The sequence below is a fragment of the Cercospora beticola genome, chromosome 9 (genome assembly GCF_033473495.1).
Source record: "Cercospora beticola chromosome 9, complete sequence".
NCBI lineage: Eukaryota > Fungi > Ascomycota > Dothideomycetes > Mycosphaerellales > Mycosphaerellaceae > Cercospora > Cercospora beticola.
The window spans coordinates 2329176-2356783 of NC_088943.1; the positions used below are offsets into that span (position 1 = coordinate 2329176).

At 52.7% G+C, this 27608-nt stretch overlaps 11 protein-coding genes across 11 annotated transcripts; 5 read left to right on the forward strand and 6 right to left on the reverse strand.

Moving 5' to 3' along the window:
- Nucleotides 1–1080: 1080 nt before the first annotated feature.
- RHO25_013095 (uncharacterized protein) lies at nt 1081–1428 on the reverse strand (the record flags this gene model as incomplete). The annotated part of the gene is made up of 1 exon (XM_023604362.2): nt 1081–1428. The coding sequence occupies one exon, from the start codon at nt 1426–1428 to the stop codon at nt 1081–1083; it is 348 nt and encodes a 115-aa protein (XP_023450567.1).
- Nucleotides 1429–2901: 1473 nt separating this feature from the next.
- RHO25_013096 (uncharacterized protein) lies at nt 2902–3276 on the forward strand (the record flags this gene model as incomplete). Its single annotated transcript, XM_065603642.1, has 1 exon — nt 2902–3276. One exon carries the CDS (start codon nt 2902–2904, stop codon nt 3274–3276), a length of 375 nt encoding a protein of 124 aa, XP_065459714.1.
- A 397-nt stretch (nt 3277–3673) lies between these two features.
- Nucleotides 3674–5446, reverse strand: RHO25_013097 (uncharacterized protein; the record flags this gene model as incomplete). The annotated part of the gene is made up of 1 exon (XM_023604363.2): nt 3674–5446. One exon carries the CDS (start codon nt 5444–5446, stop codon nt 3674–3676), a length of 1773 nt encoding a protein of 590 aa, XP_023450565.1.
- A 347-nt stretch (nt 5447–5793) lies between these two features.
- On the reverse strand, nt 5794–7175 carry RHO25_013098 (uncharacterized protein; the record flags this gene model as incomplete). Its single annotated transcript, XM_023604364.2, has 2 exons — nt 5794–6064; nt 6127–7175. 2 exons carry the CDS (start codon nt 7173–7175, stop codon nt 5794–5796), a joined length of 1320 nt encoding a protein of 439 aa, XP_023450197.1.
- A 2320-nt stretch (nt 7176–9495) lies between these two features.
- RHO25_013099 (uncharacterized protein) lies at nt 9496–11237 on the forward strand (the record flags this gene model as incomplete). The annotated part of the gene is made up of 6 exons (XM_023604365.1): nt 9496–9621; nt 9726–10081; nt 10137–10199; nt 10250–10528; nt 10591–10711; nt 10782–11237. 6 exons carry the CDS (start codon nt 9496–9498, stop codon nt 11235–11237), a joined length of 1401 nt encoding a protein of 466 aa, XP_023450198.1.
- A 1144-nt stretch (nt 11238–12381) lies between these two features.
- RHO25_013100 (uncharacterized protein) lies at nt 12382–16059 on the reverse strand (the record flags this gene model as incomplete). The annotated part of the gene is made up of 1 exon (XM_023604367.2): nt 12382–16059. One exon carries the CDS (start codon nt 16057–16059, stop codon nt 12382–12384), a length of 3678 nt encoding a protein of 1225 aa, XP_023450071.1.
- A 574-nt stretch (nt 16060–16633) lies between these two features.
- Nucleotides 16634–17581, reverse strand: RHO25_013101 (uncharacterized protein; the record flags this gene model as incomplete). The annotated part of the gene is made up of 1 exon (XM_065603643.1): nt 16634–17581. One exon carries the CDS (start codon nt 17579–17581, stop codon nt 16634–16636), a length of 948 nt encoding a protein of 315 aa, XP_065459715.1.
- Nucleotides 17582–18308: 727 nt separating this feature from the next.
- RHO25_013102 (uncharacterized protein) lies at nt 18309–21263 on the forward strand (the record flags this gene model as incomplete). Its single annotated transcript, XM_023604369.2, has 1 exon — nt 18309–21263. One exon carries the CDS (start codon nt 18309–18311, stop codon nt 21261–21263), a length of 2955 nt encoding a protein of 984 aa, XP_023450509.1.
- Nucleotides 21264–22246: 983 nt separating this feature from the next.
- On the forward strand, nt 22247–22985 carry RHO25_013103 (uncharacterized protein; the record flags this gene model as incomplete). Its single annotated transcript, XM_023604370.2, has 2 exons — nt 22247–22766; nt 22825–22985. The coding sequence occupies 2 exons, from the start codon at nt 22247–22249 to the stop codon at nt 22983–22985; spliced, it is 681 nt and encodes a 226-aa protein (XP_023450072.1).
- Nucleotides 22986–24842: 1857 nt separating this feature from the next.
- On the forward strand, nt 24843–25804 carry RHO25_013104 (uncharacterized protein; the record flags this gene model as incomplete). The annotated part of the gene is made up of 2 exons (XM_023604371.2): nt 24843–25476; nt 25530–25804. The coding sequence occupies 2 exons, from the start codon at nt 24843–24845 to the stop codon at nt 25802–25804; spliced, it is 909 nt and encodes a 302-aa protein (XP_023450073.2).
- Nucleotides 25805–26370: 566 nt separating this feature from the next.
- On the reverse strand, nt 26371–27381 carry RHO25_013105 (uncharacterized protein; the record flags this gene model as incomplete). The annotated part of the gene is made up of 2 exons (XM_065603644.1): nt 26371–27003; nt 27088–27381. The coding sequence occupies 2 exons, from the start codon at nt 27379–27381 to the stop codon at nt 26371–26373; spliced, it is 927 nt and encodes a 308-aa protein (XP_065459716.1).
- Between the last annotated feature and the right edge of the window lie 227 nt (nt 27382–27608).

The window sequence follows — 27608 nt, forward strand, 5'->3', positions numbered from 1 at the left end:
GTAGGCTTGATCAATGTGCTTGTCCAAAGGGGCTTGTGCTGTTCGATGCTGCTGAACGTGTGGGAATTAAATTAGAAAAACAGCAGCAGGGAGCAGGAAGATATACTGGTTGACCGTACCATGAGACAAACAATGCAAAGTCAGCAGCCCTACGAGTTTGATCACAGCCAGATATCATACGGGCAGGTCAATCTTGAAGCTCCCATGTCATTAGCTGTTTGCCTCACCACTTTGAGCATAGTCACGCAACCAACGTAGCTCTGAGATCCTCCTTGAAAGGCTCCACGATTGCATAAAGAGAACTCCCATTGACTTCTTCACCATACATTAATCCTGATTCTGTCCATATTGAGGTCCAGACTTCGCGCTACTCCAGACGAAGCTAGGAGAACAGTGTAGCTCGTGTGGTAGAGCACTAGTTCCACGTGCTTCGAGAGACACATGTCAGAGACCGCTTGGCTATCGAATGAGTCCATACTGCTTGGCGAAAATATCACGAGTAGTCGATGTCAGTGACCGAAGCTGCCATGGTCATGAGAAGTGGCCTGCCTGCTCGATCGGACCCGCTGATGGCAAAGTCATGACAGTTTGCGATGGCTGTGCCTGTGATCGTGGTCGTAGGCACCTGCGGAATGCATCGCCAGACCGCATGTGACAAGGGTTACAGCCTAGACCGCTTGGTATTGTGTTACTCTTGATGGAGAAGGAAAGCTGAGTGTTCCAAGTTGACGAATGTGAGTATGGTATGGGGAGAAGTGCAGTCGCACAGGGTGTCGAGAGGAAACCAGGATTGGGTGAGTGCCTAAGGCATCTAACAGACTCGTCGCGTTGCGGCTTTGACGTGTGCGAAATGATGTCCACAACAAATCCCCGCAAGATGTGAAATCGAATCACAGACACCAAAGAAAGGTCAAAATTATCTCATTACTCATCTACTGGTATCTCAAAAGCCGCATACAACACCTTGCAAGAAAAACTCTAGTGCATGCCCGAACTCCAGCGCCCGTCAATCCTGGATTTACCAATCGAACCCGAAAACAGTCATCGACCTCCAATAAACACTTCAACAAGATCCATCCTCTAGTGTGGCCCCATCATGACCCAGTACTTGAAGTCCTCATAGTATGGCTGGACCTTCTTCCAAGTGGCATGGGACTCAGATCGCCATTCTCGGAGCTTGTTCGACACTGCTTGTCGCCTCGAGGAGCTGCCAGACTTGGCTTGTTCGTTCATGAACTTGTCCATGGAGATGAAGGAGCCGGTTTCTGAGATGCTGTCCAAGGTCTGGTTCTTGCGAGGAGCAGCAGACTCTTCTTGGATGGATGCGTTGTAGGAAGATGATCGCGATGTGCTGTTGGATGAGCTCATGTATTTGCGGCTGCCTGGGCTGGTCTCAGAGGTGAGGAAGAAGCTTGTTGCTGCTGCCATTGTGATGTTGTTTGGTTGTTTTGGTTGAGGTGGGAGGATGGCTGAGCTGTTTGCTTGCTCTGTTTTCGCGCAAGATCTGTTCTCAATGTGAGATCTGAGAGTATTGAGTTGATTCTGATGCTGATGATACGACAGAAACAGGTTGAGAGACGACCATTTTATACCACAGACCTACGCAATGCCAGTATGACTCTACTCCTCGCTTGTGGTGAGTCCCGCGCATTGCAAAGCAACATTTACTTCGCAAGGCGTGTTCAACAGAGTGTGGCTCGCTTTGACTAAACGTACAGGTATACCGTCAGAACAAAGTTTGACAGAAGGGCGTGAAAAGCGGTTGCGGCAACCGTACACTGACACGCTAGGGCGCGCTAGCTGACCAATGGTCAGCCGATGTCACCTGCCGTGATTTTGAGGAACTCCGCGTCTCAACGGAGTTTGTTCATGCGATGAAATGACAGCTGCATCTCCGATCGATGGCTGGGACCAACAATACACCGCTCGTGCTCCATCGAAGCTTTGCTGTTAAAGGTGAGCAGTTGCGAAAATGGCTCCGTGAGTCGAAGACAGCGCTGTCGTGACCAAATGCAGCCACGATGACGGAGCACAGACCAGGTCAGAGGATGCGTACTTTGTACCTGCAAGATCATCATTGCACATCGGGGTCTGCTTTTCAATCATCCTCACATTAATAAGACATCGTGAACAAACATAGACAAAACGAAGGGATCTATCCCTCATGCTGCTTACATCGCATGCCCTGAAATCGCACAAGATCAACATCACTGAGCGATAGTCACCGACCGAATCGAGCAAACGCACTTTCAGCATCATCAGCAATCCAACATCCTGAGACCTGAGATTGCGTGGTTCTGAGCATGATCAGCGTAAGACATGCGGTGACGCTGAGATTGATCTTGCGGTGAGGTATTCACACTTGAAGTGACGTGAGCCAGATCCCTCTACCAAAATCGTTGTAAGGCATGTCACGAGCACTTTGATGATCAGAAACTCATCATCAGATATTCTTCACGCAGCATCCTGCCACACAACTTCCTAAAGCTCAAGCCAAAAGCAGAGACAAAGGGAGCATCATGTCAGATAACATCTATGAAGATGCACGAGTTAATGGCGTGTCAACTTCATGGACCAAGTGTTCTTCCAGCTTATTGTTCCATAGCAATAGAGTCCTCTCGACCATTGATCAATCCAATCCAAAGTCCACCGCTCTGTTCCTCTTCAATTCCCAAGCAGCGAAAACTGTCGATCAAGAATGGACAAAGAGATATGCCCCCATCCCATTCAACCCCAGTCCGCATGCAGACTCGAACAAAAGAAAGCTCACAGCTCTGAAGGCTCCATAAGTGCGGGCTGGAATGTAGCCCGACTGACAATTGTCTCAATCATTGTCAAATCCAACGCCAATTCCGCGCCCATCACACCTCAACCAAACAAAAGTCCTTTCCTAACCCCACAATGACCAAACCCGACATTCGCAGCGGTCCCCGGTTCATGAAACCCGACCGAGAGATAGAGAAAACAAATCAGCCAATCCCCAAAGGAACGCACGCGCGCATGGTCGACAAATGCGGTGTCGGCAAGATCTACAGAGCGAAAATAAAGGCTGCGGAGGAGAGGAAGAAGGCTGCGAAGAAGAGGGAGAAAGCTAAGCAGGAGAGGCAGAAGAGGGAGGGGAGTGAGGGACCGGTTAAGAGGGCGCCTAGTAAGGTGACGAAGCCAAAGGTGAAGAAGCAGCCGTATAAGGAGCAGACTTCGCCGAAGCGGGCGACCTCGGGCAGAGTTCTGAGAAGTGACAAAGATTCTAAGAGTCTGCTGCCTGGTCTGCCTTGAGCAAGATGGTCGGGTTGGACGACTTGATAGTGCGTATGATATGTAGCAAGTCCACTTTTCAAAGATCATCCAATGCTTTCACTTTCAGCTTGGCGTTGATTCCAAGCGTGACATCCAGCTTTGGCATGAGAGCGGTTCCCCTTAGTCCTCGCTCATAATCAGAAGCATGCCACGCCTTTAGGCATGTCCTTGATCTTCCAAGTATACAGAATTTCCTGGGAGGGACGACATGACTTTCCCGGTGAGCTTCGTCCAACACAGGTCGACGCTCCGCTCGAAGGACTCCTTTGAATGACGGTGTAGCGGCATTAATCTCCGTCTGGGGTTCCCTCACAACATCTGGGGTCCGGGTATGTGTCTCGGCAATGGATCCTCTTTTCGCAACCCCTGGCATCTCTCAATCCCCATCAGGCCCCAACAAAATCTCCTCTACACCCTCATGCCCATGCTCCTCCGCCAACCTCATCTGCTCATCCATCTCCACAACCTCCGGATCAATCTTCTCCCCAAGATCCCTCGACTGAAGGAACGTCCTCCCTTCCAGCTTTTCCGGCAAGTAGTCCTGCACAACTCTCCCATCCACATAGTCCGGATTATACTTATACTCTTTGCCATAGCCCAGCTCCTTCATCAACTTAGTCGGAGCATTCCGCAAATGTATCGGAACAGGCAATCCCGCAATACCGGGCTCGTTCAATGCCTTGTACGCGGCATTCAAGCCCCGGTATGCTCGAGTAGACTTTGGTGATTGCGCTAATGCTACCGCGCAGTGGGCAAGGTTGATGCGACATTCGGGCATTCCGATCTTTTCGGCTGCGGAGTACGTTGCTGTTGCGAGCGAGAGCATAGTGTTGTCTGCAAGTCCGACGTCCTCGCTCGCGATGACTACCATTCGTCGAGCGATGTACAGGGGGTCTTCTCCGGACTGTAGCATGCGGGCGAGATAGTAGAGTGTCGCATCGGCGTTGCTTCCGCGAACGGACTTGTGGAAGGCTGATATTGTATCATAGTGTTGATCTCCTGCGCGGTCATAGACTAGTGTTTGTGTGAGACTTTTCTTGATATCATCGGTAGTTGTGCCAGGCTTCTGACAGAGATCCAGCGCCAGTTCCAAGAGGTTCAGGCCCGTTCGTGCGTCTCCGTCCGCAAACGCCGCAAGGTATCGTACGAGAGCATAGTCATCTTCCGAGAGTAGTTGGAAACTGTTGGGTGCGGTGTTTGCCAACTCCGAATCTTCCTCCGCAGACGGACTCGGAGACGGAGTTGGCAGTCCAGGTACTTCCCGCAACAAAGCCCGCTTCAGAATGCCGAAAATATCCTCATCCGATAGTTTCGATAGTGTGAAAGTCCGACACCTGCTCAACAGCGCATTGACGACCTTGAAACTCGGGTTCTCCGTCGTCGCTCCAATCAATGTGACCTGGCCCGCTTCGACCGGCCCCAAAAAGACATCTTGTTGACTCTTACTGAAGCGATGTATCTCATCACAGAATATGATAGTCTTCCGACCCGTGAGCCCCATCTCATTCTTTGCTTCTGCAAATAGCTTTTTGCATTCTGCTACGCCGCTCGATGTGCTGTTGATCTCCACGAATCTCGTCCCTGCTGTTTGTGCTATGAGCCTTGCGATTGTTGTCTTTCCTGTGCCCGGCCCTCCCCATAATATCATGGACGGTACGCGATCCGATACTATCAGATTGCGCAGTACTCCGTGTGGCCCCACTAGCTCTTGTCCTGCCACTTCGTCCAGACTCTGCGGTCGCATGCGCTCTGCCAGTGGTTTGTGTGCGTCTTTCGCCTTCTTTGCAGGAGGTGCAACTCCCTCTGCCTTGTTCTGCAATCCCGCTGGCACTTCTTCATCCTCTTCGCGCGGCCGTTTGACTGGAACTGTACTCGACGGTAGTATAGAAGGTTTCGAGATCGGTGTTGGTACAGCTGGCGACGAGGATGCTACCTCATCTGTTCGCAGAGTCGCACTCTTCTTCGCGGCGGGTGTGAAGAAGGCCGCTGCCTTACCACTCTTCCCTTTTGCTCCATTGGCCTGCGTTGCCGAAGGCGCCTGTGTCGCTGGTGGGGATTCGCCTTCGAGGAATGAGGTGCAGTTTGAATCAAGGTGTCTGTTGATGTCGAATTCCTTAACCGGCTTGCTACAGATCGGACACAACACCATCAGGACGACAAGAAACAAAATGCTTGGGCAGAGTTACGTTTGGCAGAGATCATGGTCGAATCACGGGTAACGCGTCAATGATTGGAGACGCGCCGTGTTCGTAGCCGCCAAGATACCGATATCGGCGTAAAGGTACTAAAACTATCTCCCGGGCATTGATGTATCTTTGGAGGGTCACTTGGCGATCTTTAAGCATTGCAATACAAAAGACGACTATGCCGCTCCTATTCTATGCTAGTCATCAACACATTATTCATGATGAATTCCGTCAACTCCTTGGCCATAATATTGCCGAGCTCACATGTGCCCATCTGGTTCCCAAACGCTCAATAGCAAGAAGTCATGATCTATAGCTTCGATGTCCTCACAGGATCCAACAGCGTCTTGTACTCGGCGCGTGGCCAGTCTGGGTTCAATGAAGGATCTGGTCGTTCGCGATCCCATGCCCACTTCTCCTTCAACTCAGGCTCCAATTGTCCTTCGAGCATCTGCACAATGTATTTGCCCAGAACAGGGAAGAACTTCCAGCCATGGAAGTTACCGCATGTGGCGACATAGAGGCCTTTGGCACCGCTGTGAGGGGATATGATGAAGTCGGCGGAGGTGGTGAATGCGTCCCTGTAGGGGGTTTAAGTTAGCAAGTTGTAGTCAAGTCAGGAAGTGTCTCGGGAAGCACATACCAGCACACACGGTACTTGTCAAACTTCCAGTTGGCACCCTTCTTTCCATAGAAGACGTTGTTGGCGTAGTCAATGTCCTGCTTCATGCGTTTCGAAGTGTCCCATTGAGCATAGTCTGACTTCGCGGGAGGGGCAGATATGAAGCGTCCAGGCAAGACTTCAGTGTTGTTGCTGAAGATTGTCTGACCCCACCACTTGAGTTCTCGGTCCTTGGTTGGCGGGAGACTGCCAATGAAAGGTCCCGTTGCTGCGGTGTATCCTTGAACACCCACTGGCATGTCTCTGAAGCTCTCATAGTCCTTGTCGTTGAGTGTGGTCATGCCAGTAGTGATACCAGCTGCAAGAATTCTATCGCCAGCACGCAGTTCCTTGTTGCCACTGCTTTCAGCACTCCATTCGAGAAGTTTCGATGTAAATGCTCCGGTACTGAGAATTGTGTGCGTAGCAGTCAGAGACTTGCCGTTCGATAACCTCACGCCTGTGCACTGTCCATTGTTGCCGAATTGCAGAGTCTGCACTTCTCCCACAACATACTTGACGCCAAGCTCGATGGACTTCTTTGTGACTGCTTGGAGACAGTCGCCAGCTTCTGCCCATCCACTTGTCTTGTTGAGAAGGACCTCCTTCACGCCATCGTAGTCTGCCTCATTGAACAGACCACCAAACAGCTCCTTTGCCTCTGAGATGGTGATGGCCTTGAGATCGGCCTTTCGACCTAGCTTCTTGTAGTTGTTGAGCACGTCCTGGGCGTAGTCGCTTCTGCATGCCCACCAGATTCCAGTTTGGTGAAAGAATGGTTTGAAGAGTTCCTCTGAGTTGAAAATGTCTTGTGCCTCAAGTGCCAGTCTGCAGTAGAGAATGTCGTCGTAGTCTGCTCGTACGACCTTATTCCAGTCCCACGAAGCTGCTACTCTGCTGTCCGCATCCCATGCATCGCGATCCACGACAGTGATTGAAGCATTTGGATACTTCTTGATCAAATGATACGCCGTGGAAATTCCAAAGACGCCAGCTCCGACGATGAGATATGAAGTGTCACCCGACGCCATTGTGAAGACTCTCAAATTTCTGAAAGAAAGATAGCGGAAATGCACACGCGACCATGTTCGCGACAGGCCTCCGGCATATATTTCAACCTTCACTCAGAAGCTCGACGCGCCCTCCGCGTCAACGTGAATGTGGGGCAATGCTGGAGCTGGTTTCCATGCCCAATTGCAGAAAGGCTTCCCTCGAGCCGGGGTCAGGGTGCAGCAAAGCACCAATCAAGTGGTATCGATTGGACGGCCACAAGAGGGAAGTCGAATCACTAGCAGAGATATCGCTTGCCTTGTCCGTGGTTGGTAAAGGCGATGCGGTGTGATGTTGATACGAAGGCAGGTCTCAATGGCAGCATTGCGGGCGGGACGGTATCTTCGAATGGAGGGCGGAGAAGTGTCGGTGTTGGAGAGCGACGGGGTCTGGAAGTCGTCCATCGTCATTGGTGACTATTCTAAGCCTTGACGCGGAACCGTGCTTCAATTGTGCCTGAGGCCTCATCACGCGCCGCGACATCCAATCTTGGTCGCGTACAAGACCATCGACAACTACCATGCTAATGATCATAGTATCACGCGTGAATGCGTTCTCGACAGTACCCATATGGCGAAGATTGAGCTTTCACGGAGCCTGCGATCCTGCCGCCCTCTCGACACGTCCAAAACCACTGACTTCCGCGTGCATTCGCGCATCGCCGTGACTGCCATGAGTCAATCTCGTGTTGTGCCCTCCACGGCCTTCTCAAATCAAGCGACGAACACAGCGCTGCGAGCGACAATCCCATTGCCATGATTTGAACACCGTTCCGCCAAGGAGACGACTGCAATGCACACAGCAAGGACGACTACTGGTCCTGGATACACTGACTCAAAGGCTTCCAGATATATCTCAACTATTGATGGAGCACATGGCATCCGCTCGGATGCTGCTGAGTGGCTTGTTCTGCCGTACCTTTCCCTCTCACCATTCCGCAGACTTTCAAATCCAGACCTAGCGACAAGTTTTCACACGCCTGCGATACGAGCAACTGTCTCTGGTAGGCCATGTTCACACTGAACTTACGACGAAGCCTGTAGCTATGCGCGCACGTGGCGTAGTCTCGGGCCTCGGACGACTTCGATCACAGACCGCTGTTATCTTACAGCACTGCACTGCACGACTTTGCAGGACGGAAAGTTTCATATGGCAAACAAGCAGAGCCGTCGACTTTGAAACACAATATTTCGTGCATAAGCCTCTGGCACAGTGGGCGCAAGCCTCGTGGGCCCCCGAATAAGCACACACGTGTGCTCGGCTTGCTCATCAGTGGCTCGATCCGGCTATCCCACTATGCACTACAGCTCACAGTAGCGCTTTGCCAAGCCTACTCTTCCCCAGATGCACATATAGCCTCGAGCTATGCTTCCACTTCGAGCTGGCATGTGCCGCGAAGAACGCCATCAAACACCAAGTTGGGTCCTGCGAAAGCCTTCGATGACGTTCTGACGCCTCTAGTCAGGACGTCCAAAGGCATGGAAGTGCCGAAGTGTGCAATCACTGGTACGATATGGAGCTGTTGAAACGACTTTGCTTCTGAACATGTCCTTGTCAGATTGCCCACTGCGGATTGGTAGTGGACATGCTAGCAGTCTTTTTGATGAATCGCAGCCGGGCTGCTTGCGGACCCACTCCCAAGCGGCATTGATGACAAAGTGTAAACATCTGCACGATGCTTCTCTAGCTCAAGGCCGGGCACGAGCTTGAGATGTCACAGTTGAGCATCTTCGAAATTGTTCACTGTACTGACAACAGCGATCTCTTCGTCAAGCGATAGGCCTACAAGCTCTGATGCTTCACAGACCTCACCTCATGTTGCCAGGAAACATGCTATCACGAAATGAAGCTCTGTTACCCTCCTCATGACCTCACCAGGCCACATTACCACATTGGAAACCTACACCTCGGAGTGCTGGACGCCACTGGAGCCCCATCAGATCAAGATGCATGGCTCCATCGGACATAGCACTCCTCGTCTGCCGCCAGTGGCTGTGCCTAGAGGCTCACAGCAGTAAGGATGCTTGCCAGTGGCTGCATCAATGTACACACTACAGTGAGCTACTAATAGAGCCAGCCAAAAGATGCCGTCCAGCAGCAGCCACAATCACTCTTCTGAGCGCCGACAATTTCCAAAGTAGCCATGCTGAGCATGCACATGGACCCCACGTGTTAAAGGGATAGTGCTCCAGAGTCGTCGATACCGAAGCCTGGGGAGTATAAAACCACGTTGTTCGAACCTTCGACTAGTCTGGAAGAGATCTACATCATTCTCTCGTCCATCTTTCTCCAGACAGCGACATGTCTTTCAAGTATCTGGCAGCTGCTCTTGCAGCTTCCGTCACAGTCTTGGCCGCAGACCTGCAGCTCGATATTGCTGTTGTAGCTGCAGCAGGAGCTCCGCCTACTCCGTCGATTGCGCAAGATGTAAGAATACCAGTCTGAACTAGGCTCATGTAGTCACAAGTTTATCTCTGGATCAGTGAGCGGCACATCGCAGACCCGAAGAACTGACCAATGTCGTCTAATAGGCACCATCTCAGACTATTCACTACGATGCCGCTGCTATCCAACAACAAGCTGCAGCGGAACAGAAGGCTGATCCGGCAACGCCAGCGACCAAATTCAAGCGTGCCGCATGCGATCCGCTGTGGGCTGGAAAGGGACCCATCCCAAACCCAGATACTTCCGAAGCATTCCTCGACTTTGCTGATCTCAGCAACGCTGCTCTTGCGGCGCCAACCCCAGCCGGTTACACTAACACCTTCAAGAACTTGAAAGCCATGAACAATGCTCTTGGCTATATGGGCTACGACTTGCTCGACAAATATGATGCTGTGGAGTGCTCGAAGAAGTGCGATGTCCGTGATGGCTGTGCAGCTTTCAAGTGAGTGCACGATTCGGCGGCAACTCAGTTCGCTCGTGGGCTAATTTGTCTTTAGCATTGCATTCGAGCGTCATCCTTCGATTGACCCATCTCCAAAAGGTGGTGCATGTGACAACCCGTATGTCATACCAGAGCAACGACTTGAGCACAGTACTGATTATAGTCTAGTCCGTCCACTACCCTCATCAAGTGTGTCTACTGGGGAGGCCCCGTCACTGCTAGGAATGCAGTCAACGATGGTCAATGGCGTACAGATTTCCGTGTTGTCATTGCTGGTAGCAACGGTTACGTCAACCAAACTGTGGACACCGTCCAAGGCTACACTGGACCCAACTTTCTCGGCAGTCGTGCAATCTCTGCACCCAGTGACTGCAACGACAAGAGCACTTTCGTTGGCTTCCAGTACTGGAATGATGGCAAACCATTCGATGCCAGACGTTGCGGCGCGTAAGTGTTCTTTCTCTCTATGATAGAACTTCCGAATACCTTGCTGACTGTTCCATTTGCAGAGCATGCACAGCACAAACCAATGCCAACCCATCCGCTCCATGCCGCTTCTTCAACACCTACGTGATCAGCAAGAACCGACAGCCACAAGGTCAATACTGCGCCATGTACAAACAGACTTGGGTAAGTCCTTTCCCTCCGCCTCGCTTCCGTACTTCCTCGGACAAGATTCTAACCATACTTCCTCCCACAGGAAGACAGCCACGCGACCCTAAGCAAAACTGCCTACCAAGGATCCGAATACGACATCTCATACTCCTACTCCTTCACCAACACAGCCAACAACGGCCTCCCTTGCATCAAACAAGCCCAAATCACTGGCTGCAGCAACCCAGGCACTTGCGGCTCCTACCGCCAATGCAATCCTTCCCAAAACTGCTACTGCGGCTACGACGTCACCCAGACTCAGACGGCATGTTTCCAAGATGCTTCATGTAGCTCCCAAACTTGCAGCAGAAACTCGGACTGTAAGACGGGACAAATTTGTCTTGATGCGAGGAGTTGCTGCGGGTATAGTATCTGTATTAACAACAGTGTCTGTGCGAATGGATTGAGTGCTAGAATGATCTTCAGGAAGAGGCAGCAGGATGAGGATGTGCTTACTGCTGTGCATATTCCTGGTGAGCCTAAGGGAGAGGAGCAGGTTTGAAGGAGGAGAGGTGTGGGAGAGGTTGACGACGAGTGAGAATGAACGAATTTGCTGATGCATTAATACACGGCCGTGACGTGTGAGAAGTCAAGATACAATGTCCTGTGAATTTGGAAACTTACACGAACTTCGCTACTGCTGTTGACGATGCCTGTTTGAATCGGGCACCTTCACTTCGCACACTGATTTCTCATTGCGGGCAAGTACTCTCCTCACCTGTATTGCCAAGGAAGATCCCCGGAAGATCTTTCTACCGTGAACGCCTTCTACGAGTAGACATGGGCTCTATGACTCGATCAACACAAGGCCAAAACCTCATCCACTCTACAAATCAGCATTCGAATCCTCGATCAAACCATTGACACATAAGGAGCAATACATCGAATACTCAAGAACTTTCGGAAATATCAAAACCTTCACTCTCTCAAGCCCGAAATCCTCAAGCCATTCAACGCGCGAAAATCCACCTCAGCCCGGAACCCAAAGTATTCAACAAGATGTCCTCCACCCAATCCGCTCCCCCCACAGTCCGCGTCGGCGTAGGCGTCTTCATCCTCTCCCCCTCCCACACAAAACACCCCTCAAACCCCACCTTCCTCCTCGGCCTCCGCAAAGGCTCCCACGGCTCCGGAACCTACGCCCTCCCAGGCGGTCACCTAGAATTCAACGAAACCTTCTCTTCCTGCGCAATCCGCGAAGTCCTCGAAGAAACAGGCCTACGCATCAAAGAACCGGAATTCCTAACAGCAACAAATGATATAATGGAGACGGAAAATAAACATTATGTTACGATATTCATGTGTTGTGAACGAGAGGATGAGGAGCAAGAAGCAGAGAATTTGGAGGTGGAGAAGTGCGAGGGGTGGGAATGGGTTAGTTGGGAGGAGATGAAGAGGGGGTGGGAAGATGGTGCAGCGGAGGGAGATGTGGCAAAAAGGAAGAAATTGTTTACGCCGTTGGTGAATTTGATTCGGCAGAGGCCAGAGGTCGTGCCGAGTTATTCTTAGGCGAGCTGTCCCAGGCAGGACTTCGATTGTGAAAGACGACGGAGGATCACCAATATTCGACACGAGATCGCTCACTAGGGCTTTCATTCATTTCTCATACATCATATCCTCTGCTCTCTATGCCAACCCATCGATCATCAACTCGGCTTCAACGGCTCCCAACCTTTTAGCCCGCCGGTCTCCTCATCATCATCCATAATCGGCGCTGTCGGTCTCCTCATAGGCAGCGCAGGCGGCTTTTCATGGCTCTCAGGTAATCCAACTGGCTTCCTCGTTGTAGACACGTCACTTCCCCACGAAGTCGTCTTCACCGGCTTCCTAGGTGGCGGAGGTACAGGGGCTGTACTACGTTTCTCTGTATCGCCATTAGCTCTAATCGGTGGCGGAGGGAACACATTTCTGGTAGTGTTGGTAGGGGTATTGTTCGCCCGTCTGGGTTCGGGCGGCGGAGGGACAGACTTCACCGAGGCTGCTGTAGAAGAAGTGTTGGACGTTGTTCGCAGAAGATTAGGTTTGGATGGTTTTGGAGGCGGAGCAGGTTTGCGTGGGAACTGCAGTGACTGACTGCGAGCCAGGGCATCTGTTGTGCCATCGATGTTGGCTGGCTTGTTCACCTGCTGTGGCGGTGGCGTGGGCTTCAATGGCGGAGGGAGCTTCCTAGGCACGATCTCGCCTTGAGATTGACCAGCAAGTGAACCGCCCTGCACGGTACTGCTCGCATTGCTATACAGGCTCGCAGGCCGCGAAGGTGGTGTTGATCCAGGCTTCTCGACTTTGACCCAGTCTGGTTCACTCGATGCGGAGAAAGGATTTGAAGGTCTGGCAGGATTCGGGATGTGGCCAGCGCCGGGAGGCTGCACTGTCGATCTTGCTGGCATGCCATTGTCCAGCCACCATTTCCTCTTATCGGAGCTTGCAGGTGGCAGCCCAGCTTCGATCGATTCATACCCATAAAGAGACTCATCGTCGCTATCTGCTGTCGCTCCTGCGGTATGATTGCCAACAACCGCCCGACGCTTGGCGTACAGTTGATTGCTGATTTGATCTCTCTTCGCTTGTTCCACGACACTAACAGTGCAGGAGAATAGAGCCCAGACAGGCCTGTGATCGGAAAATCGCAGAGGTGCCGAGTCGTAGTAAAGCTGTCTGATGTTATCGCCTTTGGTCAAGACACGATCGCACCAGGCTGGAATCCGGGCCTTGTCAGAAGTGTCGTACTCGTCCGTACCGATATTAAACTTGTACGTAGGTAGGAATTGCGGCGTCTGCTCCGAGTAATGTGGGAATGCTTTCCCATGCACCATTTGCAAATTGAGTTGGTCGTTCTCGTACAGCTGGCCCAAGTCTCGTTTCTTGATTAGCGCCCTGGCTCGCTCGTTCTCCAGGCCAATGCGGTAGTTGAAGTCACCGAACCAGATGACTGTCTTGTGATCGTCAATGGCTCTATTATGCTGAAATCGCAGGCCAGATGCGATTGTGCGATAGTCCTGATTCCGTTCGTCGTAATTCCCGAAACCAGCAGCCAAGTGGGCAGTAACCAAGCAGATCGAAGTGTCTGCGAACTCCATGCGGATGGCCACAGCGCCTTTGTTGCCAGCCATGCCACTGAGGCCGGTCTTCTTCACAGCACCTTCAACGTTCCGAATCTTTGGCAGAACGCTGGCTTTGACAAAGACAGAGAGTGAGGCTCCAACCAGTTGCCCGCCTCTCAGCATCACATATTCTTCGTGACCGCGTTTCTTGGCTTTGTAGTTCAGTGTCTCGCGAACAGCCTGTTCCCACATGGAGCGTCGAACCGGATCCGTGGAGAGGATTTGATTGACATCGAGATTAACGATTTCCTGGAAAGCTACGGCTACAATTTCCGGAGCCTTGAACTCGTCTTCGACGTTGGGGCACAGCCATGGGCTGAGATCTTCGTCGATGCCGTGTGTCTTTCCATTCAGATTGAAAGTTCCTACCCAGATGTTGATCTTCTCTGAGTGAGTGAACTCTGGCGCTCTGCGATTCAGCTCTCCCATCACCCAATCATTGATTGGGTCGAACAGATGTACAGAAGTCTGGCCCACCAGGCGACCGAGCAGCATATCCATCGTCGTCTGTCGACCTTTGTCTTCCACGTTGTTGATATAGAATCTCTGAGCTGACTTCCTGATATCAGCCAGAGTACCTGCCAACGACATCTTGCCGGATCTGGTGAACGAAGACTTGAGCGCTCCTGTTCCGGCATATATCTTAGACAGTGCATCGCCATTGTCAGCCCACAGCATGCCGTGCCTCGCCCAGAAATCCGAAGTCGGTCTGTGCTCGCCTTGTTGCTCCAAGAAGATCTCAAAAGCAATCTGCGAGATGATGGTCTGCACTAGATTCGTGCGATCGAGACAGTCCAAGCAATTCGTTCTGAAGACCCCAGCCTGCTTCAAGATCTCGTTCTGTCCAAGTACCGATTGTTGCTTTCCGTTCTCGGTGATGAGCTCTGCACTGTCTTGAGACAGGTAGTACTCGAACGCGCGAGCAGCAGTCTCAATCCACCTCCTGATCCCGCTTGCGGCCTCGTACCCATTAGGTCCCCTCGTCTCCGCATGGAAGTCGTAGTTGACCGGAATAATATGTCGATGTTCTGACTCGGCTCCCTTGGTATGGTGATTCAAAGTAGAACTGTCAATGTGATGCATGTACTGTCTCGTCAACTGCAGCTCCTGGGGCTTCTCCTCGCTGAGCAGATTTACGACCACAATATCGCCGTACGTCTCCGACAATCGCTGCATGTGCTTGTCAAAGGCTGGCTGTGTTGCCTCTGAGGATCTTGTCACTGTGATTTTCTGCTGTCCCGGCAGACCAGAGGCCTGTTCCCAGAAAAGAGGCACGCTACCTCTGCATTGGACGTAAGAGAAACAGAGATGATCCGTCGTGAAGATCGTCTCGGTCTCAGAGAAGTTCGCCACGTTGCCGTCGTCATCAATACCTCGTGCATTGAACCTCGTGCCAGCTCTGCGACACGAAAGTCTCGAAATCAATGTCATGTTGCTAGGTAGCCCTCTGTTCTCTTTCCTCGCAGGTGAGCTTGAAGGTGGCACAGGGACAGTTCCGGCGAACCCTCTGATCGCAGACGTCAAAATCCTACTCGCGTCCAGCGCTTCCTTTTCTCTCCTGCTCAGCCTACTCCGAAAGTCGACAAGTGGTTGAATCATGTACGTATTCCAAAGAAAGCCGGCATCCAAACTGTCAATTGAAATCGTGCTTGCTTCAGCAGGTCGATCCTGTATCCTCTTTGTCAGGTCAAAATCTGCAGAGTAGTAGAATGTCCCTCCAGAGAGCAGCTTCTTCAGCGCCATGCACGGATGCTCGAGAAGTGGTTCACGATGACCTCCATGATCAAAGCCATCCGCGTCGAGATGATCGGTAGGGAAAGGATTCACTTGATCGTGCAGCAAGTGATCGTATTGACTCGAATTCAGGCAGTGAAATTCCACGCTCAGGATACGGTTGACTCGTTCTCCAGGCCTCACTTCCGCAACTTTCGAGCTGCCGTTCACAACACAAAGAAAAACATCGCCGTTGATAGTGACCAAGCCGAGTGTTCCTTGAATTGACAGCGAAGACAGGGTTCTGTACCCGTTCATGTCTTGCTCTCCCCACGGAGAGAATTCGACAATGCATCGCGGGGTTCCGGACTCAGAAATGGATGTCGAAGAACCATACTTGGTCTGCTGCCCAGAAGTTGAAGGACTATGTCGGAAGATCAAGACGTGAGAATCGGTGGCCAAGGCGATGGCCCTTTGCGGTCCATCGCGGAGGAAGACGCGAATTGCCATTCTCGTGCAGGCACATTGCTTCCTTGCGAGGTTTCGTTTATTGCTGCATTCCGAGGTGATCGCGTGATAGGACTAATTTGTGTTGCCAGAGGTGTCGCGTGTTGATGGATGTGTCCGGGTGTCGCAAGTTCTGATTTTGGTCGCGAGTCGAGGCACGGAAGCTGTGACGATGAGGTTTCGACGAGGGAAGGCTCAGCCACGTGGCGTTGTCAGCCATCGCCTCTCCATCATCACATGCAACTTCAAGGTCATCATTTCGAGTGATCGTCGCACATGTCGGGTAGGCATGTGAGACTTGCTGCTGATGAGTTATCTGCGTATGGTACCGGTGCGACCACTGGTGCACGCGCGCAAGAGACACAGTATACATTGAGAAGTACAGTGCTTTATAGTATATACTCATTAAAATCGGCCGTTAGAACCACACATGAGTCGCTGTCGTAACAACGCTTCGCTATACGAAACATGCGTCAAGAAGTAGGCGTGCACTTATAAAGCAAACACAAACTTCAGAAGAGAAGAGAAATAGAAGCAGGCACGCTCCTCTGTCATCAACACATGCCGGCGAGATTTATCATCGCTTGATCGAGATCTTCAGTTCCCGATCAAAGCTGCTCCGTGGGCCTCCATAGTCTCGTCTGCCACTTACGCTCCTGTTTCTACTGTATTCTCGGACAGCAGGTGGAGGTGGAGGAGCATCGACGTAACGATATGTCTCCCAGTCATCTCGTGGTCGCATGTATCGCCGTACTTCGGTTTCTTTCTCATGCATAGAGTAATGGGACTTGGGTCCAGACTTGGATCCGCTGCTAGAGCTTGCTCTGCTGCTGCCGGACTCGCTCTCGACTTCAATGTAGTTAGATATGGACCTTCTTGACCCAGCTTCACTCGCCGATGTCTTACCCTTTGTTCCACTCGGTGCAGCAGAAGGCGCCTTGCTCTTTGCTTGCGACGGTGCAGCGCTGGGCGCCTTAGACGGGGCCTTGGATGGTGCCTTTGAAGGAGCCTTAGAAGGTGCTTCGGTTGGAGGTTTGGACGGGGCCTTGGAGGGTGCTTCGGTAGGTGGCTTAGATGGCGCTTTCGAAGGAGCTTCGGTGGGAGGCTTGGAAGGCGCCTTTGAAGGAGCTTCGGTGGGAGGTTTGGAGGGAGCCTTCGATGGCGCTTTCGAAGGAGCTTTGGAGGGCGCCTGAGATGGCTCCTTTGGCGGATCTTCAGCGGGCGGGGCTGCAGAAGGGGCCTTAGATGGTGGCTTTGAGGACGGGGCTGGAGGTGGCGGAGGAACTGAAGGAGCCTTGGTAGAAGGAGGATAGACCGACATGGGAGGTGGAGGTGGTGGCGGAGGGAGCTGGCTCATCGGCGGAGGCGGAGGAGGTAGTGGCTCAGGCGCTCTTCGTATATATGTTCGCTCTATGCGGCGCACCGGTGGAGGAGATGGTGAGTACGTCCTGCTGTATCTCCTCGTCGTCCTCACATAGCGTGGGGCAGGAGGACGGTATTCGTCGACTTTCGTTGGCCAGCACATCCCGAAGCTCTTGTTTATTGATATCACTGTCTCCGGACTGTACAGGATAGAGTGGGGATATTACTGATTAAGCAATGTGCCAATGGTAACAATGCACGACTGAGTGTAGCACGAGAGTAGTGGCAACAACCAGCGAAGGAAAAGGGCGAGAACAACACCTACCGGGCACACGGCGCGATGAGCATGTTAAGTGTGCATTGGCGTGCACTGCAATGGTGCGACTGGGCCTCGTGATGCTCCATTGTGTAGCACATGGATAGCTGGTCTCGCGCGCGGAGCGCAGGCTTTTCTGTGACGGATGTCGAGGTGGGAGAGGCAGTCTAGTGCCGGCAGCGTTGGGTAGCAGTCCGACTCGTCGTCGCCCAACGGCCTGCCCAAGACAGAATGCAAGCGACGATGCGGTCGTGCGCTGTTCCTTGGTCTGGCGGCATGCGGAGCGCAGGCAGATCGCGGCGCGGAGGGCAGATCAAGCAAAGCGTGCTGCGTGGGTGAAGCATGCAGATCGGACGCTGTGTTGCGATGCCGTCGGCGACAGTCGGCTTCCCACTTCCTTGCCCACTGCAGAGTGCAGACCCAGACCCAGGCCAGAAAAATAGGGACCGACGTCACTTGGATCAGCATCGATGCCTGCCACGACAACACGTGTGGGAAAGTCTATTGCGCGGCGAAAGACTGCCAAAGTCTATTCTTGCGGGCGAGAAGGACAGCAGCAGCACACGTCGCCGGTATGAGCGGCCGCTCGACGCCCACGACGACAGCCTCGAAGCGGCACTCGCGCAACCCCTCGACTTTCGATGCCCTGAAGAAGGTCCAGATCGATGGCACACACGCGCGGTCCAGCGGCCATGTGCTCAATTCGCTGCGTTCCACGCAGCTGGTGGAGTCAAAGCCGCTGTTGCCAGCAGAGCTCATAGCGACGATCCTCGACTATCTGCCCGTGCCAGATCTATGTCGCTTCGCGCGCGTCTCTCGCAGACTGCGGGAAATGGTGTACGATGATACACGATGGATATCGAAGCTGCACGCCATGGGCGCGTGGAACGAGCTGGAGGCCAGGCAGCGCGCGGAAGAAGCCATGAAGAGGCAGACGGAGGCGCAGACGGCGAGGCAGAGTGCCGAGACGCGGCGAACAGGCAGCATAAATGGCACAACAGGTGATGGCCGACGCACGACCATGTTCGATGCGGGAGTCGAGGAGCAGCGGTACAGAAAGTCGATTGAGCCTCCGCCCAAGTCACCACCGAAGAAGCGAGGGACGCTTGCGGATGGCTTCGATGAGTTGACATTGAATGGATCTGCTGCTGCTGCCCCTTCTCAGACCATTCCACAAGCAGATCCGCAAGCCGCACTGCGTATATTCGAGCGAGTGCGATCAATACGTGGCTACGCGCGGCATGAGTTTGGTAAGGTGTATGGTGCTCTAGGTCCATTGTACTTGGACCTCGCATGCTCAAAGGGCCATTCAGATGCAAATATCTTCCGCCTCTATCGAGACCCCGAACAGCAAGCTCAGATACTCAGAAATCTCAAACGCTTTGCTCAATGCGACCTTGCCAGTGGGTGGGAACAGCGCCAACAGCAAATTGACTCTATGATTGGCGTGTTCGAAAATGCCGTTCTGAAGGAATTCGAGCAAGGCTACCACGCCGACGACGTGACTGGACGAATGCATCGCTATGCACATGTGCTTGTGACCCTAAACGGCGGGAGTGCTGCGATAGACTCGTTCATTTCAAATCACGATATCATGGCACGCACCAGGCGCTTAGGACAGCCACTGGACTGCTTGGAAGGCTGTGCGCCTGGCCATGTGGATCTCAGCCCATCGCAGCGATTCTTTGATAGCTTGGCTGCGGCCATGGTTCAGCAAGCGAGTGTCATTGATGCGACATTTCCACCTGAGGTTGATGTGTTGACTCCTTTCTGGCGTCGGCTCTGCGAAGAATTGATTTTGGAGTACGTCGCAACACTTTTCAGAGAGGCACTGAATCGTGGCAATGAGGTATATGTCAAGGCTGTCGCAGGCGCCTTCGGACAAGCACTCGGCCTCGTGGCAGCCCTCAAGCCGACCAAAGCTTCACCAGCAGACTTTGCAGAAGCTTCTAAGCGGATCTTAGTCAAGTGCTTTGAGAAGGACATGAATCGGTATCTCGGTGAAGAGTTTGAAGTCTTCCGCTCCAAGGCAGAAGCAGAGGTCAGCCGATGGGAGAAGGAGCTGTCGGAGCACGAAGCATCCACTGAAGCGTTCTTCATGTCCAACGTCAACCGACAAGCAGCCAAGCGAGATTTCCTGTCCTCTTTCAGGAAAGTGGTAATGATGCCAGTCAATATGTTTCCGGGTACTTCCACTCCGAAGCCTACCAATGCCGCAAGTAGGTCATCTGCTGCAATTGACCTGAACTCAGTCGACACCTCATATACTGGAGGCAGGCCTGCTTCTCCTGCTCTGGGTGCCTCTCCACTTCGGCCAGGCACGCCGGCACAAGAGCCGCCCACAACAGAACTCGCCGCCAAGACTGCAATCCTCAACTCGCGATTAGAGGGAATCAAGTCGCTGTTCAGCATTGAGGTCGCGCTGAATTTGACGCATATTGCGAAAGCGTCAATTGAACGTACAGCACTTATGGTTCAGGTTGGCGGCGAGCGAGGAGAAGAGGCCAAGAAGCAATGTGGTACAATGTTCGTCACTCTGCTGGATATCCTTGGAACAAGGCACGTTAGGAACGGCTTTGACAAGGCTGTCGGCCATCTCGGACAGTACAACCCTCGTGAAGTGCGCAAGTTCAAAGAAGAATCAAAGTCGAGCGACGGCGTATCCGCGGGATCAACTGCTCATGTCGGCGTCGAGCCTCTGGTGACGTTCCTCGAGCTCGTCAACGTTGGTGATCTCATACAGCAAATGATCGATGTCTTCTACTCGCAAGAGCTGATCGCCACAAAGCTCATCGACCGCGATGACTTCCTCGATCCCGCTGTGAAAGACAAGAAAAAGTTTGAGCAGATGCTCGATGAACGCGTTGCTGCAGGACTCAACAAAGGCATAGATGTCCTCATGGATGAAGTCGAATACATCTGCGCCACGACACAGACTCCTACCGATTTCAACCCTACAGTCGACTCACCTGTCGTCGACATCGGGCCCTCCACGACAGCCAAGCAAGTAGTTGACATGGTCTCCGGCCATACCGGTATGCTGGTCGGCAGCACCGACAAGAATATGCTCGACGTCTTCAACCAAGAGGTCGGGCTCCGACTCTTCACCGCACTCTGCAAACACTTCAAGCGCCAACGCATCTCGGTTGACGGCGCCATTAGACTCATTTCCGACATCAACCACTACGCTTCCTTCATCTCCACACTTCGCCAAAAGCCTCTTATACCTTACTACGAAGCCCTACGCGAGCTGAGCGGGATCTTCCTCGTGCACATCGACCCACCGGCGAGTTATTTCGCAGCAAACGCGCAGGGAAAGAGGGCTAGTATTCTCGGCGGAGGGAGCAAAACTACAAAAACGCAAGCGCAAGCGAAGGAGTTGGCTGCGATTATTGCGGATACTCAGAGGTTTCGAGGCATTTTCCCAGCGGAAGAGGTGTATGAGTTCGCTGAGAGGAGAGCTGATTGGTATATGGTGAAGGGAGATGTTGAGAGAGCCATGTATGGAGTTGGATGTGTGCTGATGTGAGCATCGGACGAGGACAGAGGAGTAATAGTGGGCCATCAAGCTTCGAACAACGCTGAGGTGTCATCAGGAGAGAGCTCAAGCGACTTCCGAAAATCCAAGTCGATCACGAAAAGCTGGGCGATAATGACGCTGATGAGTTGACCTCAAAAAAGCTGGACCGAACGCCGAAGTTCTGGTCAACCTCGTCGAAACAGCTAAGAAGACAACATCTGAAAAACTCTGTCAGCGGAATCAGCCTGCAAGCCCCATCGGCCGTCCAACCCCTGGTTGTTCAATGGCAGCGCTAAGTGATCGCGGGACGATGAGCTTATACATCCCACGCCTACAAAAAAGATACCGCGCTTAACGCGCCCTCTCGAAAAGCTCTTGACATCAACACTCATTGAATATATCGTATCTGATGTATACCAAGACCCACAAGACCCATTGCATCCCTACAAGTCTGAAGAGCCACCAGACGTCACTTCATCGACATTTAACCGCTTTCCGTCTGACCAATATAGCAGACTAGATTCATTCTCTCAGCAAACATGCAATCAAGCTCAAACAAGCAGCGTTCGTCAATCATTCCGAACGTCAAGGCATTGCTACGAGCCCTAATTCAATCAGCCCGAATACGAAGTGAAGGTCAGTTAAATAAGGTTTGGCTTCGGCAAATATTCGCCTTTCTGCTCAGCTCCAGCTCAATTTACGCGAGAGTTCCGCCAACCGCAACGGTAAACCGCGCTTCGCAACCCGAGAGACGCGTTGCCTTCGCGACCACCGCGGAGTTCAAGGTTGCCAGTTCCTTGACCTTCACTATCACACCTAAGATAAGCAAGCAACTTTGCGTGCTCACTCTTGTTGTTAACAATTACATATCATTGCTACAAGTAGCATCGCATTAGCCATTCTTACCATATCGTCGACACCCAACAAGCTCTTGGGTTGAGCTTCTGAAACACAATCGCGATTCAGCTTCATCGAGCCATTGGACCGCGACCATGGGCTACCGAAACACGACAGGCGATGCCCCTTCCTCTCCGGCCTCTCGCTGGCTCCGACGTGTAGACCAGCACCAGAAAGAGCAAGCAGAAACCGCAACAATGTATGTCGACGACTACGCGATGGACATGGAGTACGAAGCGAACAACCGGAGTGCAGCAGTCTCTCCCAAAACCGTCATGACACCACGCCAACGACATCGACACGGCGTCGACTGCGAGATGCTAGCCTCGGGGGCAGGAATGCAACAACGACAGCCAAATGACATCAATGAGGCGATTGAAATGGCTCCACCGAGGGCTTTGAGGAAGTTATTGAGGATGATGGTGCATTCGCAACAGAGTTCCATGGATTTGGCAACGGCATACTTGATGCCTGCTCCAGTGCTCACGCATTCGGGAATGGCTCCGTTATCTGGAAAGTCCTCTCGGAAGAGGAAGATGTATGAGACGTGCCAGCACTGTAGAATGGACTTCGAACCCGGAAATAATCGTGAGGAGAGATGCAGCTACCACCCAGGTCAGTGCATCATACTTGAATTTATGCGGCAGTCTCACTGACCTTGATTCCCTCGCAGGCGACAAAGTAATGATCCCATACGGTTTCGCATACGCTCAGAACGGAGACGGCATGTTCCAATGGACATGCTGCAACCAGATCGGCACTGCTGTCGGCTGCGTGTGGGGAAGGCATCTATCCGCTGCAAGTGGCCGCAGTCAAAGACCTTGGGAACCTTGAGTGAGATCTCGACAATCTGGTTCACATGACGCCCACGATCCATCGTTCATGTCACTTCCCGTGAGTGGCCATAGGGTTTTGTGAGACTCGACGAACCTGGCAGGAACTGCAAGCATTGCAACACCATGGCGACGATGACACGGTGCCATCGTGTCAGGCGGAGGCATTGCGGAAGAGTCGAGAATGTGGCGGTGACGGTCCAAGGTCTGCAGTGGCGTCGTCGTGATGAATGCGGTGAAGAGCTGGGATTACACCACGACTATCCAGTGCTACCACCTGCCTTTACCAACAACCGAGTTTGGACAACCAGGACGATGGTCCTGCCACAGTGCCACCAACCTGTTCATGCATCGGCCCGTGCAGCAAGCGCGCTCCCAAGCGGACGACCTAGGTGCACTGCCGCGACGCACATTGTGGACCAGGGTTGATGGCGAAAAGGCGGTCGAGAGAACAGCAATCCAAAGGTTACACCCGCGACCCCATGACTTTATGCAAGTCCGGCTTCAGTCCCGCTGAGACAACGGTGTGGAGAGTAAGTAGGGGCCTGGACAGCAATCAGGAGCATGATGCAGTGCTTAGCGACTGCGGACTGCATGCTCAACCATACTCTCCCAGGCCACAACCGGACACGAGCAGCCAGATCATGCACTCGAATAGAAGCATTTGAAAAGCCTGAAGGTTCCGACGCGCCTGTTCTCCAATAAGCGGCGATGGCGATGCTCCAGACGCGCAGTCCGTATGCTGTGTAACATATGCGTTCGTGCACAGCGTGTAATCCGATGCAGGCACCGTGCAGGGATCAGAAGACGCGTTAGGCGCGAGATCCCCTGTCGCGGAGCCAATAGAGGAATTTCGTTCGGCGCATGCTCCTGTACCCAAATGCCCGGGACTTCTAGGATCCATATACTGCGGATCGACACAGATGCTGCAGCGATAGCAGTAGAATGCAACCATCAGAGTCCGCTGCATGGCTAGTGCAGTCTTTATCGACTTCAGTGAATCAGCCCGTATCGTGCCGACAGCTTTGCTGCCCATTGGGGAATAAACATTTCGGTTTGGTCAGTTGCGCTTCGAGTGCATGCGTGTGCGTGTGCGTGTGCCTCCAGCAGCCGACAGGTTTCCCATGCACAAGAGCCGCTGTACCTTCGATAGCTAGTAGCCTGAGCTGCTACACAGGTGAGAATCTGCTGCAGAATGGAGAGTCTTGGCCGGCGCCCTCACTTCAGTACGGGACACAATATATTCCAGAACGAGCGGAGCATTCTTCAACAGCTGCCGATGAGACTCCGCATAGTTATACATGGTAACCCGGCTGCTATGCCGCAGGGCCGCTAGTTCCGCTTGGTGTATTCGATCCAGTGCTGCCCAAAAGCGAGCGGGACCAGTTAGATGTGATAGATGTCGGCAATACAATGATGAAGGGACGGTCGCCATCAGAAGCAACCTCACCGGATCATCGCAATGGCAGCTACCTGCTAGCGTGGGGTGTCTCGATCCAAGTTGCTGGATGCAATTCGCGCTGAAATGTGGTCCCCCTGACTGCAGATGCCGCCCTGCCACGGCCCGTACTAGTGCGGCTGCGGAGACAGGTATTGTTACATGTAGGATGGATCCACCACAAAACTCTGGCTGCAACGGTGCAACCCCTCCAGCAGTGGACCGCCAAAAGAGAGCAAAGGAGCATCAACAAGACCCAGACATCATGGCGGTGGACTCGACGCCGTGTGATGCAGGGTCATCTGGAGGACTTGTTTCTGTTGTGTTACCAATGCTCGTCTTCATTGAAAAGGTCGTTGGACCTGATGGTCGAAGATGAGCCTCTTTCCTTCTGTCCTATCCCAGTTGCGTCACCACGAGATGGCAAGATCCTTACGAGCTGAAGCTGAGACTCTGTCGCCCACCGTGGCAGGTCGAGTAAGACTCATCGCTTCCGCAACGACCGACGACCTCGCGCCTGCTTTCCACGTGCTCAATCTTATCGACTTGCTGCGTCGGCTGCAGATGGTGCTCTGCCTGACCCTCAAACGCCGCCGATACGCGTCACAAGCCCCTCGGGACAGCGCGACGCTACTTGAGAACATACTTCGCACAGACCGTTTCAAGCAATACGCAGGCAACAACTTCGAAGTCGTCCAAGTGCAGGATGGACAGGAATGGAGAAGGCGGACGACGCGGCCAGATGCGTCATCTCTCGTCAAGCCGATGGATCACAAGTTCCTCAAGTTGCCCGATTACAGCCTGTTGGGAGACATACCCGACAATTGCTTTGCTCTTGGGGACTGTGAGGAGGTCATTGACGAATCCCGGCAGTTCCTTCTGGTCATACATCCAGAGGGCACAGACAACATTGAGCTGTTCGAGGTCCCGGAGCGTATTGCGACTCCTTTCCCTCTCGCTCGCGCCACGGCGGCAGAACTGGTCGAGTGTTCGAACTGCAAGTACAGTTTGACGAAGGCCGAGCTGTTCCAAACATGCTGTAGCTTCCATCCGGGTAAGTTTGCTCCAAATGACACTTGCAATGCACCCAGCTGATGGAGTGGCAAGGGATGACGACCGACAGGTACCTCCCATGTCCAGACAGCAGTGACAGCGAAGATTGTGATGAAGCGGATTCGAGTTCGACCAAGTTCCACGGCAAGGTTTGGGCGTGTTGTGAAAGAGAGTACGGAGCACCAGGCTGCACGGTTGAGCGTCGACACCTGATGGATAGCGAAGTCGCGCCAGAAAGAGGCGAGGACGGCGCCCTGCGAACGCAGAGCTGGGATCTGGGAAAGAGACTTCGCAGCGCGGAGGGAAGTTGTAGCGAAAGTGACGGCTGAGCTGCAACAAGCAGCCATGAAGATTTGGACTTGGGCACGACGCAGGCGTGCCGTTGGCGTTTGGAGGTTGCTTTGGACATCATTTGGCGGCCATCGGGACAGGACATCGCTGGCAACGGCAGGAGGTTATCTGATTTTGGCGTACGGCTTGGGTGGAAACACATCCTTATGGAGTAACAGCAAGACACGGCGAAAGAGAAGAAGCAGAGAAAGAGTTTGGAAAAACGGGATGGCAGCTGCAAACAAACCTTAGCCAGCGCTACTTCTGCTCGGACGACAATTGCCCCTGCATAGGTGGTCGTTGCTTCACCGCCAGGTGTCTTGCCAAGCATTGACGACTAACGACTGCAGTATCAGCATTACATACAAATGCTTTCGATAATGATGAATGTCATAATAAATATGATTCTACCAATTGGACTTGAGAGTTTTCCAGGACCGATTTCCTCCACGTTCGGCATTCAGCTGAATGTCTTGAACAGAACCGATGTCCTCCACGTTGCGAAGCTATCGAAATGGTTCCAACTTCGCGAGAGCTTCTAGATGACACGAAGCAGACCTTCAGCTCAGGCAACCCATCGTCGATAGTGAGATGGCTCTCCGTAGCTCTGTGAGGGCTTCTTCTTTTTGCCTGCCTTCTCCTTCTCTCCGTCCTTCTCATCTTTCCCACCCTTCTTTCCGTCCTCCTTCTTATCTTCCTCCTCATCCTCTTCTTCTTCTCCTCCCTCCTCCTCGTCTTCCTTTCCGTCCTCGTCCTTTTCGTCCTTCTCGTCCTCCTTTTCGTCCTCGTCCTCCTCTTCCTCATCCTCGTCCTCCTCTTCCTCATCCTCGTCCTCATCCTCATCCTTATCCTTCTCTCCTTCCTTCTCGTCCTTATCCTCATCTTTCTCTTCCTTACCCTCCTCTGCCTCCTTCTTCCCACTCTCTCCACCACCCTCCTTCCCACCCTCTCCACCCTCCAACCCCTCACAACTCTCAAACGTCCCCCCTCCCAACAATTTCCCAACATTCTCCACAAACCCCGTATGAACCATATGCAACATCCCCTTCGCAACATCCGGCACATCCGAACAAAGACTAACCGTCCAATTAACCTGACTAGCCCTCCCTCCACAAACGCCCTCAACCTCAAACCTCAAACTTTCCAACCAAAGCGTAAAATTCGTTTTCCCGTCCTCTTCTACACTCTCCTTTGGAATCTACAAAGTCACAGGAGCGGAATTATGAACCTCTACAAAAGGTCCCAGCGAAGGCGGTTTATCATACGACAACAATGTCTGTACAAAATCCGCTCCTCCGAAGGAAAACGCTCGTGCTGTGCCGGGGGTATTGTTTGTTCCGTTGAGGGTTACGGGGGAAATGTTGGCCCAGCTGAGGTTGCTGAAGTCGCTGACGAGGGGTGCGACGGAGTCGTAGGAGTATGGGAGGGTGAGGAAGACGGTGTCGGAGCGGGATTCGAAGCCATTGGAGCATGTGGTTGGGATTTTGGCGTTGTTGTTGAAATCTTTGTCTTGAGCGAAAGCTAGTTGGGAGAGGGCGGTCGCCACAAAAGTGAGAGTTCGGCGAGAGGACTTCATTTTCGCTGATGCTGCCAGCTGCTTGCTGCTTGATTTTGAAAGGAGCGTGATGAATGAGAGAATGGTCAGCAGAGCAGCAACGAGCGTGATGCGATCGAGGAACTACTCTCTCGAGGTAGAGCAGAGGATCAGCTCATGAGTGAAACTGATGAAATACTTCCGTACGCATGCTCAACGAGAACTCAATGTCCCTCCTCGTGTGAGATTGCATGATCCCAAGTGGTAGA